Raw genomic sequence first — 12,055 nt, forward strand, 5'->3', positions numbered from 1 at the left:
GGGGGGTCTGGGGGCGCATTATGGTTAGGGTTAGGGGAAGGAGTAGGGTTAGGTTATGGTTAAGGTTAGGGTTGGTGGTAGGGTTAGTAATAGTAAGTTTAAAAAACCTTGTGAAAATCTGAATCATTTAGTGACAGGTGTTGTGTGGGCCGCTGAAGAGGAGGTACTGCTGGCCCACCACCACCAGAGGGCGCCCTGTCTGGAGTGCGGGCTCCAGGCACCAGAGGGCGCTGCCACCTCACAGGAGCAGCCGGGGTGACAGCTGTCACTTATCGCCTATGACAGCTGTCACCAATCATCTGATCCACAGTGGTATATCAGCAAGACGACATCTCCACCTCTTTGCCGAGATATCGCTCTACCTAGGAGGTACCGTACTCAGCCGACTGTGTTGTCTATTTTGACATTAACACTTTGTTACTTTTGTGCGTTAAATAGCAGACATTCTTCCGACGAGAGGTGGAGGTGGTTTTCCCGCCATACGGGTTGCTGGGTGCAAACGCACCCACATTTAACTGTTTTTGTTCCTCGCCAGCAGTACCAGATCCGACACGCGGAGGCAGTGGCCACCTGGGAGTTCGGGACTTGGCGGCTCCAGTATTCCCGGGGTTCGGTGGCGGAGGAAATCGTGTGGTTCCGGTTCTGCTTTGGACAGACGTCTCTTATCTTCGAGCCTGCCCACATGACACATTTTGTGAATTGACTTCTTTGTCTATTGTTGTAATCTGTTGTGTTTGTTGTGCTTATTCACAACAGTAAAGTGTTGTTAATTGACTTCCTCCATTGTCCGTTCATTTGCGCCCCCTGTTGTGGGTCCGTGTTCCTACACTTTCACAACAGGATATCTCGGCCAACGTCATGGACCCCGAGGGGCGTCAACCGGCTGTTGAACGGCCAATGGAAGAGCAGGGCGCACAGGCGTCTGCAGGAGGAATGATCGGTGAGTTGCAGCGAATCCTCACCGCTTTTACGGCTCGGTTGGATCTAATGACTGAGCAGAACGTCCTCCTTAACCGCAGGGTGGAGGCTCTCGCCGCGCAGGTGGAAGCGCGCCCTCAGGGCGCTGCTGCGGCTCCCCCTCCTGTCGATCCTGTGCGCAACAGTGACGTTCCACAGGTCGTTCAACGACCCCTCCCACCTTCCCCTGAAGCATACATAAGCCCTCCAGAGCCGTACGGGGGTTGTGTGGAGACGTGCGCGGACTTTCTTATGCAGTGTTCGCTCGTCTTTGCACAACGTCCCGTCATGTACGCGACTGATGCTAGTAAGATAGCTTATGTGATTAATCTGCTTCGCGGTGAGGCACGCGCTTGGGCTACAGCGCTCTGGGAGCAAAATTCACGGCTCCTTCTGACATATGATGGGTTTGTGAGGGAGTTCAGAACAGTGTTCGATCACCCAAATAGAGGAGAGACCGCTTCAGCCGTGCTGCTGTCAATGAGACAGGGGCGCCGGAGTGCAGCTGCTTATGCAGTCGACTTCCGCATCGCGGCTGCGAGGTCCAGCTGGAATAGCACTGCCCTCCGTGCCGCCTTCGTAAACGGACTGTCGTTGGTCCTGAAGGAGCACCTGGTGGCCAAGGACGAACCGCGGGATTTAGACGGGCTTATTGATCTCGTTATACGATTAGACAATCAGTTAGAAGAACGCCGTCGGGAACGAGACGAAGGGCGTGGCCGGGCACGCGCCGTCCCTCTCCCTTCCGGTTCCGACCGAGTTCCGCCCTCCCCACGCTCCACGGCCTCTACGCTCCGTGTGGTTACAGCTCCCCCTGCTGATGAAGCTATGGACACGAGCAGGGCCACATTTAGGCCACCAGATAGACAGAGGAGGCTGGTCCGCGGAGCGTGCTTTGTTTGTGGCTCAATAGAGCATCAAGTGAGGGACTGCCCCGAGCGGTTAAACACCAATGCCCGACCCTAGAAACTGGGCTAGGGGTGGGCCAAGACATTCACGTGGGACATACCCATATTGCCACACGACTCCCAGTTACAATCCTTTATGAGGATTTAACCCTGCAGGCCCCAGCACTGGTGGACACGGGCTCTGAAGGGAATCTGCTAGACAGCAGATGGGCCAGGGAGGCAGGGCTCCCTCTGGTGGCGCTTACCTCGCCTGTGCAGGTGCGGGCACTAGATGGCTCCCTACTCCCTCTAATCACACATAAGACACCACCAGTAACTCTGGTGGTGTCAGGGAACCACCGGGAGGAGATCGAGTTTTTTGTGACTCCTGCCACCTCCCGTGTGATTCTCGGGTTCCCTTGGATGTTAAAACACAATCCCCGGATCGATTGGCCATCCGGGGTAGTGGTTCAGTGGAGCGAGACCTGCCATCAGGTATGTTTAGGTTCCTCGGTTCCTCCCGGTTCCCAGGCTAAGGAGGAGGTCAGAGTCCCGCCCAATCTTGGGACGGTGCCGGTGGAGTACCATGACCTTGTGGATGTGTTCAGTAAGGATCTGGCGCTCACCCTTCCCCCCCACCGTCCGTACGATTGTGCCATTGATTTGGTTCCAGGCGTTGAGTTCCCGTCCAGCAGGCTGTACAACCTCTCACGACCTGAGCGCGAATCAATGGAGACCTACATCCGGGACTCTTTAGCCGCCGGGTTGATCCGGAATTCCACCTCCCCGATGGGTGCAGGTTTCTTTTTTGTGGGTGAAAAAGACGGAGGACTTCGTCCATGCATTGATTATAGGGGGCTGAACGAAATCACGGTTCGTAATCGATACCCGTTTCCCTTGTTGGATTCAGTGTTCACGCCCCTGCATGGAGCCCAGATATTCACTAAGCTAGATCTTAGAAATGCGTATCACCTGGTTCGGATCCGGAAGGGAGACGAGTGGAAGACGGCATTTAACACCCCCTTAGGTCACTTTGAGTACCTGGTCATGCCGTTCGGCCTCACAAACGCCCCCGCGACGTTCCAAGCATTAGTTAATGATGTCTTGCGAGATTTCCTGCATCGATTCGTCTTTGTATATCTAGACGATATACTCATCTTTTCTCCGGATCCTGAGACTCATGTCCGGCATGTACGTCAGGTCCTGCAGCGGTTGTTGGAGAACCGGCTGTTTGTGAAGGGCGAGAAGTGTGAGTTTCACCGCACCTGTTTGTCCTTCCTGGGGTTTATCATCTCCCCCAACTCCGTCGCTCCTGATCCGGCCAAGGTTGCGGCAGTGAGAGACTGGCCCCAACCCACCAGCCGTAGGAAGCTGCAACAGTTCCTCGGCTTTGCAAATTTCTACAGGAGGTTCATTAAGGGCTACAGTCAGGTAGTTAGCCCCCTGACAGCCCTGACCTCTCCAAAAGTCCCCTTCACCTGGTCGGATCGGTGCGATGCCGCGTTCAAGGAGTTGAAACGGCGCTTCTCGTCTGCACCTGTTCTGGTGCAGCCCGATCCTAGTCGCCAGTTTGTGGTTGAAGTGGACGCCTTGGACTCAGGGATAGGAGCCGTGCTATCCCAGAGCGGAAAGGCCGATAAGGTCCTTCACCCGTGTGCCTATTTTTCCCGCAGGTTGACCCCGGCCGAACGGAACTATGACGTCGGCAATCGAGAACTCCTTGCGGTGAAAGAGGCTCTTGAAGAGTGGAGACATCTGTTGGAGGGAACGTCTGTGCCATTCACGGTTTTCACTGACCACCGGAACCTGGAGTATATCAGGACCGCCAAGCGGCTGAACCCCAGGCAAGCCCGCTGGTCACTGTTCTTCGGCCGTTTTGACTTCCGGATCACCTACCGTCCCGGGACCAAAAACCAGAGATCGGATGCCTTGTCCCGGGTGCATGAAGACGAAGTCAAAACGGAGTTGTCGGATCCACCGGAACCTATCATCCCGGAGTCCACTATCGTGGCCACCCTCACCTGGGACGTAGAGAAAACCGTCCGGGAGGCCCTGGCACGGAGCCCGGATCCTGGAACTGGGCCGAAGAACAAACTTTACGTCCCACCAGAGGCCAGGGCTGCAGTCCTGGACTTCTGTCACGGCTCCAAGTTCTCCTGTCATCCAGGGGTGCGTAGGACCGTGGCAGTTGTCCGGCAGTGCTTCTGGTGGGCGTCCCTGGAGGCCGACGTCCGGGATTATATCCAGGCCTGCACCACCTGCACCAGGGGCAAGGCTGACCACCGCAGGGCATCGGGACTGCTCCAGCCGCTGCCTGTGCCTCATCGCCCCTGGTCCCACATCGGCCTGGATTTTGTCACGGGCCTCCCGCCGTCCCAGGGCAACACCACCATCCTCACCATAGTGGACCGATTCTCCATGGCGGCCCACTTCGTGGCCCTCCCGAAGCTCCCGACTGCCCAGGAGACAGCGGACCTCCTGGTCCACCACGTCGTCCAGCTGCATGGGATTCCAACAGACATCGTCTCCGATCGTGGTCCCCAGTTCTCCTCGCACGTCTGGAGGAGCTTCTGCCGGGAACTGGGGGCCACGGTGAGTCTCTCGTCCGGGTATCATCCTCAGACCAACGGGCAAGCAGAACGGGTCAATCAGGAGGTGGAACAGGCCCTGCGCTGCGTGACGGCCGCGCACCCGGCGGCCTGGAGTACCCATTTGGCCTGGATCGAGTATGCCCATAACAGCCAGGTGTCTTCAGCCACCGGCCTCTCCCCTTTTGAGATGTGTCTGCGGTATCAGCCCCCGTTGTTTCCGGTGGTTGAGGGAGAGGTCGGTGTGCCCTCGGTCCAGGCCCACCTGCAGAAGTGCCGTCGGGTGTGGCGCGCCGCCCGTTCTGCTTTGCTAAAGGCCCGGACGAGGGCAAAAGCCCATGCAGACCGTCGGCGGACCCCGGCCCCTGCGTATCGGCCAGGGCAGGAGGTGTGGTTGTCCACAAAGGACATTCCCCTGAAAGTGGATTCCCCTAAACTACAGGACCGTTACATCGGTCCCTTCAGAATCCTTAAGGTCATCAGTCCAGCCGCAGTGAGGCTTCAGCTTCCGGCCTCACTGCGGATCCATCCTGTTTTCCATGTGTCCCGGATAAAGCCGCATCACACCTCACCCCTCTGTGCTCCGGGTCCGGCGCCGCCTCCTGCCCGGATCATCGATGGCGAGCCGGCTTGGACTGTGCGCCGGCTCTTGGATGTCCGTAGGATGGGCCGGGGCTTCCAGTATTTGGTGGACTGGGAGGGGTACGGACCCGAAGAACGCTCCTGGGTGAAGAGGAGCTTCATCCTGGACCCGGCCCTCCTGGCCGATTTCTACCGCCGCCACCCGGACAAGCCTGGTCGGGCGCCAGGAGGCGCCCGTTGAGGGGGGGGTCCTGTTGTGTGGGCCGCTGAAGAGGAGGTACTGCTGGCCCACCACCACCAGAGGGCGCCCTGTCTGGAGTGCGGGCTCCAGGCACCAGAGGGCGCTGCCGCCTCACAGGAGCAGCCGGGGTGACAGCTGTCACTTATTGCCTATGACAGCCGTCACCAATCATCTGATCAGCAGTGGTATATCAGCAAGACGACATCTCCACCTCTTTGCCGAGATATCGCTCTACCTAGGAGGTACCGTACTCAGCCGACTGTGTTGTCTATTTTGACATTAACACTTTGTTACTTTTGTACGTTAAATAGCAGACATTCTTCCGACGAGAGGTGGAGGTGGTTTTCCCGCCATACGGGTTGCTGGGTGCAAACGCACCCACATTTAACTGTTTTTGTTCCTCGCCAGCAGTACCAGATCCGACACGCGGAGGCAGTGGCCACCTGGGAGTTCGGGACTTGGCGGCTCCAGTATTCCCGGGGTTCGGTGGCAGAGGAAATCGTGTGGTTCCGGTTCTGCTTTGGACAGACGTCTCTTATCTTCGAGCCTGCCCACGTGACACATTTTGTGAATTGACTTCTTTGTCTATTGTTGTAATCTGTTGTGTTTGTTGTGCTTATTCACAACAGTAAAGTGTTGTTAATTGACTTCCTCCATTGTTTGTTCATTTGCGCCCCCTGTTGTGGGTCCGTGTTCCTACACTTTCACAACAACAGGAGCACAAAATAAACTTGTAAGACTGGGCTGGGTTAGGATTAGGGGAAGGGGTAGGGTTAGGTTATGGTTATGGTTAGGGGGAGGGGTTGGGTTACGAATAGTAAAATTTTTAAAAATTGTCATGACAGTTTGACTCATTTCCTGACGGGAGCATGAAAAAAACTCGTGAGACTGGGTTGACTTTACGTGAAGGGGCACGAAAAAAAACCATGAGACTGGGCTGAGAAAGCCACTAGGCAGAGAGTGCGGCCATGGAGGCACACACAGTGAAAAAAGAGAATAGATGAACCAACGTAAAATAACTGTTTCAGTTGGCAACATCTAAATGAATTAAATTGTTTGAACTTAAGTGTGTAAGTTAGAGTTGATCTAATTTGCTAACTTAAGTTCAAACAATGTTCAACCAACATTTTAAGTTGGTTCTTTTTCAGTGGCACCAGAGCCACACGTGGAAGGCACTTATATGATGATAATTTTTTCCACATACAAATCAGTCACCAAAAGTGACAGCACTCAGAGAGATGACTGCTAATACTGTTTGAATATGGATATTTAATAAATTGTAATTGAACTGTCGGTCACAAAAGATGCCATCTAACAGCTAAGTGAAACATTTAAGAGATAAAGCATTTGTGGTGGATGTGTGTGGATTTTCTGTCTAAATGGACTCCGAACAAACGCAGTTCTAGCTCATTACTTCTTCCGGCATGGAGAGAGATGATATCTACATAATGACTTCCTAAAAAGATTAGTATCTTGAAAATGACCACAAGGCAGGCACAGTGGAACATCGCCAGTGCAGAGAGATCAACACGGATGTGTAACACAGGCTTTAAACTCAAATATGATGATGAATTATTCCTGATTTTATCCACTTTCAGCCAAAACCAACTGCATCATTGGGAATCTAAAATTCTGAAATATAAACCATTTATGACTTCTACGGAGTTGTGCCCTCGTGACGTTTTTGGAAGCAGGGAGGGTTCTCAGCATTGATCATCAACGAGTATTACGTAAGTTTCATCGCATCACGATATAAGAGCCGATCCGCCTCCTCCGCTTCATCTGCTGATTGGACTCGCGCAGGTGTCCACCTTTGGTTGTTTTAACGGACAGCGCACCATCCCAAATTCACATCAGGACGCACACGGCTCGTTCTTACACCAGATCATCTGATCCACAGAAAACAGGTAAGAATAGAGACTTTCGAATGCTTGTTTTGAAGTGATCGCTCTTTTCTTCTATCATCTGCAGCGACTTTAACGCACGTGAATTTCTGGAGCGCAAAAATGGACTGAGCAGTGGAAACATTAAGCTTTGATTTGAATATAACTTACAAGGGATGAAACTAACTGATTCTACAAAAAAGAAAGGAAGAAACGAAAAAGAGTAGGAAAACATTTCAGAAAATACCTGTTCCGTTCCTTTTGACGCGCTTTTACGCACGAATCGCGCAGCGCTTTAAGATTGAGAAAATCAAATATGAAACATTAATCGATATTTCCTTACCACAGAGCGACCTAATACGTCGGGATCACTGCAGATATATTGTTACACGGGTGTGACGAGGAAAATGAGAAGAGGATTGCTGCTGATGACTCTGTTTGTCATCATGAAACTTCGGTACAGCCAGTCCAGATGTGAGGAGCCCGGGTCGCGCAGATCGTTGTCAGATGTAAGTGATACGGATGCTGATTTTAATTGTTGTTATTATTATTCAACGCCAGCTTTGAACAGAAAATGATCATTTGCTTCTCGTAACTGCAGCAAACGACGGTCTTGGATAGCCTGAAGAGGAACCTGCTGAAGAGGTACAGTGATTTGGATTATGACAGCTTCGTGGGGCTGATGGGCAGAAGAGATGCAGGTGAGATTTCTTTTCTGTCTGCTTGTTGAAATAAACAGCGGGGGGGGGGGGGGGAATATAAGTTCGTGTGTTTTACCTGTAGGCCTGTTTGAGAACATTATAAGATCCCACCGGGAGCGTGGCTTCTTTTCACTGATTTTATTTGAAATGTAATTTGTCTTTTTAACAGATGCAGACGTGGTACAATCACCACACAAAAGTGAGATATATGATTTAATTTCATAAAACTCCTCTTTTTGTCAACAAATTGTGTGAAATCTTCCTAAAGCCTGTCATTGTTCTTGTCAGGGGAAATGAATGATATTTTTGTTGGTCTGATGGGAAAGAGAAACTCAGATTCTGGTGAGTTTGACTTGACACTCCAGAAAATCTTGCCTAAATTTCCTTTATTGCTCAACACGCTGTATCTGCAACATGACTTCAGCCTGTGTGGGACTATCTTGCTTTATGTGCTGTCACAGATAACGGCTCCTGGAGGAGAGAATACCCAGAGAGGAGAGGCATTTTTCTTAACAAGTGCAGACTGAGGTGAGATCTGTGGAATTAAGAAAGACCAACCTGCTCTCTGCAAACAACCTACACTGAAAAAAATGCTACTTTGGATCAACTTTAAAAAATTGATGTAATTTGTTACAGCTAATTTTTTTTAGTTTGTATATGTATGTATATTTATGATTTTGTAAAGTGATTCCAGCAGATTTAAACTGCAAACCACAAAATTAGTAAATAAGTACTTTGAATGAAGTGCACTGTGTTTCACTTTTTTCAGTGTACTAAGGCTTGAACATGTTACACTGCTGCTGATTTACTCTTTAAAAAAATGTACTGTAGATGGAAAACTGTCATAAAGTAAAAATGTGGAGCATCTTGTTTTTTTAATAGTGCATATTATTTTATGGTGATTAGATTGTACACATGAAGAGAACAACTGCTTATGGTGCCATATATTATTTTAGGTTTCTTCACGGGCTGTAGATGTTCAGAGTGAAACAACTTTACCATCCGACTGCATCCACAGAATACCGAAACCGTGTGACAGTAACTTTGGATCACATGCTGTAAACCTGCCAGCTGGCTCACAAGTGACTCTAAAGATTGTATTCATTTTATCTGATGACAAACATAATTTAAAGTGACAGCTGATACATTTTCTTTATGTTTCTTCAAAGTGGAAAAAAAGAAAATCCCCATGATTTTTTAAAAAATAAATAATTTATTAAGTATATATTTTGGGTGGATTATTTAGTGATGTGTCACTGTTACTGTGTTACTGTGTCACTGTGTTGCTCTGCTGGCTGAGAAAATGACATGACAGGAAGAATTAATGGCCCTTTTTTATATAACGCTGTTCTCCTCAGAAGTTGTGAAGCATTTTTGCTATGAAGAATTTGAAAAGCACACCTCAAAGTGTCATGTCACCTGACACAAAAGTACAAAGAAAAGACATCACACCTATGATATGAGGTCTGTTTTGTCACCGGAATGTGAACAAAAAAAAAATGCTTTAAAGAGAGCTTTAAAAAAAAGTTTGCAGAGATCCAAAGGCAAAACAAGTGAGGAGGGAAAATAAGGCAAGAAAGAGTCCAAATACTTTCACACTGATTTTGACTGTTTTTGGTTGTTTGTTTGGGGAGGACACATGATATAATAATCATTCATGTAACTGGTATTATCTAGACAGATGACTTAATCAAAACAATACTATTACTTTCATGACTGTCTTTCTGTATCAGGGTAATCACATAACTGCAACAGTAAATTAATTAGTTAATCTGAATACTGCACACGTGTCAAAAGTAATTAGGTTATTCAAAGATCCTCCTTGCTAAAAATAGCCAGGCCAACAGGGGCTGCAGGTGTATTTGTTCAAATGTGAACCAGTAACAGTCACAGCGGCTGGAAACAAGTTATTAGCACCGCCAATGAAGTTGGGCAGAGGTAACGTGTTTTCACCCCTATTTGTGTTTATTTGTGTGTTTTGTGAAAAGCCTGGAGCACCCAAATGTTCATATATCGTTCTGAAATTTTTTACAGAGGATTCATACCCTGATAGGCAAGAACGGGTTCAGTTTTCAAGGTCAAAGGTCAAACTCAGGAAAAATCTTGGAAAACTGGAAAAATCCCTGTCCTTTAACATTGAACAAATTTTCCAAAAAACATAACTCTGTCAAAAAGATTGAATATCTTTCATATTTGAGATCATTACATAGGATGGTATCCTTTATCAACTGATAAAGTTTGATCTGGATGTGATCCAGATTGCAGATTTTGTTGCCCTTTAAATTGAAAATTGAAAACCCCATTTAATGTATATTTTACATTATATCTTCATTAAACATGCCCCAATCACTCATATTTGAAACTAAGGTACAGACTGGCACTCACCATCACCTGACAAAGTTTGATCCAGATCGGAGTTGGATTGTGGATTTTGTGGACATTTGAATTTTATTTGAAAAGCCTGTTTGATGTAAATTTTGCATTATATCTTCATCAAAAGTGGCTCAATCATTTCTGACAATGAGGTGCAAACTGGCACTCTCAGCGAATAGAAGAAGTTTGGTCTGCATTTGATCCATATTGTGGATTTAGCAAATATTTGATTTTAACATTGAAAGCCCTTTTGATCTACATCTTGTATTATATTTTAGTTTATGAAAAGCCATTTCTAACAGGACTTTGACCTTGAAAATTTTTTCCAGGGTAAAAATTTGTGAAATTGAAAACTAGTGTTGGTGGAGGTTTGCGCTCCACGAGTGTGATGCTCTAGTTCATATTGTGCAGCACAACAATGAATTTCTCGCAGGCATCTGTCCAACTCCCAGCATTCATCTGCTGTTTGGGAGTGGCCACATGTATGCGACAGTTTAGGTACCTCAGAAGAAATTTAAGATTTTGGCATAAGAAAAATATACAGAATGCATGTTTTTTATAATTTCAAAGTTAAAATAGACTCCAACATGCTAAAAATTAAAACAGAATTACAGAATTACTATTATCTCATTTCAAATAATGTCAAAGTTTTATTCAGTGACTTGGAAATGTTTTTGTATCAATTTACTTACTCGTCTGGAAAAGTTTTTTGTTGTTGTTTGTTTTAAAGGGTATGTGTGTCTGAGTCGATCTGCTATGTGCCAGCCTGATCCCATCAGATCTCAGAAGCTAAGTAGTGCGGGACCTGGTTAGTACTTGGATGGAGACCTCTATGGAACATCAGCGGCTGTGTATGTGTTTCTCCAGGTTACGCTGGAGTTGTGTCAGGACGGGCATCCATTGTAAAACTTGTGCCAAATGCCGATGCGGCTCTAGCTGTGTCCACTGTAGCGACCCCGAACAAAACAGGAGCAGCTGAATGGACAACAAAAAGTGTATGTGTGTGTGCATATATATATATATATATATATATAAACATTTCTATACAAAGAAGCCTGGTTTATTAATATATTTATTTTTTATGCTTTGTCATAATTTGCCCAGGAAAACAAAGATTAGCATATAACTTTAAAAAATAAATCAAATCAAATCAATTTTATTTATATAGCGCCAAATCACAACAAACAGTTGCCCCAAGGCGCTTTATATTGTAAGGCAAAAGCCATACAATAATTACAGAAAAACCCCAACAGTCAAAACAACCCCCTGTGAGCAAGCACTTGGTGACAGTGGGAAGGAAAAAACTTCCCTTTTTAACAGGAAGAAAGCTCCAGCAGAACCAGGCTCAAGGAGGGACAGTCTTCTGCTGGGACTGGTTGGGGCTGAGGGGAGAGATCAGGAAAAAGACATGCTGTGGAGAGAGCAGGATCATCACTAATGATTAAATGCACAGTGGTGCATACAGAGCAAAAAGAGGTGAATAAAAGAAACAGTGCACATGGAACCCCCCAGCAGTCTAAGTCTAAGATAAGATGGGACCTGATTATTCAAAACCTTATAGGAAGAAGAAAGAATTTAAATTCTATTCTAGAATTAACAGGATGCCAATGAAGAGAGGCCAATATGGGTGAAATATGCTCTCTCCTTCTAGTCCCTGTCAGTACTCTAGCTGCAGCATTTTGAATTAACTGAAGGCTTTTCAGGGAACCTTAGGACACCTGATAATAATGATTACAATAGTCCAGCCTAGAGGAAATAATGCATGAATTAGTTTTTCAGCATCACTCTGAGACAAGACCTTTGTAATTTAGAGATATTGCGCAAATGCAAAAAAGCAGTCCTA

General features: G+C 47.4%; 1 protein-coding gene across 5 annotated transcripts; it reads left to right on the forward strand.

The window, feature by feature from the left end:
- Positions 1–7,034: 7,034 nt before the first annotated feature.
- On the forward strand, positions 7,035–9,064 carry tac3a (tachykinin precursor 3a). 5 transcript variants are annotated; one of them, XM_034172394.1, is made up of 7 exons: positions 7,035–7,162; positions 7,487–7,647; positions 7,734–7,839; positions 8,006–8,038; positions 8,128–8,181; positions 8,301–8,367; positions 8,796–9,064. In XM_034172394.1, exons 2-7 carry the CDS (start codon positions 7,546–7,548, stop codon positions 8,812–8,814), a joined length of 381 nt encoding a protein of 126 aa, XP_034028285.1. In that variant the 5' UTR covers positions 7,035–7,162; positions 7,487–7,545; the 3' UTR covers positions 8,815–9,064. The 5 variants fall into 5 exon arrangements, with proteins under 5 accessions (XP_034028285.1, XP_034028286.1, XP_034028287.1 ...); XM_034172395.1 differs by having other exon boundaries at positions 8,009–8,038; XM_034172396.1 differs by having other exon boundaries at positions 7,740–7,839; positions 8,009–8,038.
- Positions 9,065–12,055: the final 2,991 nt, after the last annotated feature.

This window comes from Thalassophryne amazonica, chromosome 6 (assembly GCF_902500255.1).
Source record: "Thalassophryne amazonica chromosome 6, fThaAma1.1, whole genome shotgun sequence".
Lineage (NCBI taxonomy): Eukaryota > Metazoa > Chordata > Actinopteri > Batrachoidiformes > Batrachoididae > Thalassophryne > Thalassophryne amazonica.

Coding starts and splice junctions, on each gene's coding strand:
- tac3a (XM_034172394.1), top strand. CDS start 7,546: ATGAGAAGAGGATTGCTGCTGATGACTCTGTTTGTCATCATGAAACTT. Junction 7,648..7,733: donor CGCGCAGATCGTTGTCAGAT/GTAAGTGATACG, acceptor TGCTTCTCGTAA/CTGCAGCAAACGACGGTCTT. Junction 7,840..8,005: donor GATGGGCAGAAGAGATGCAG/GTGAGATTTCTT, acceptor TTGTCTTTTTAA/CAGATGCAGACGTGGTACAA.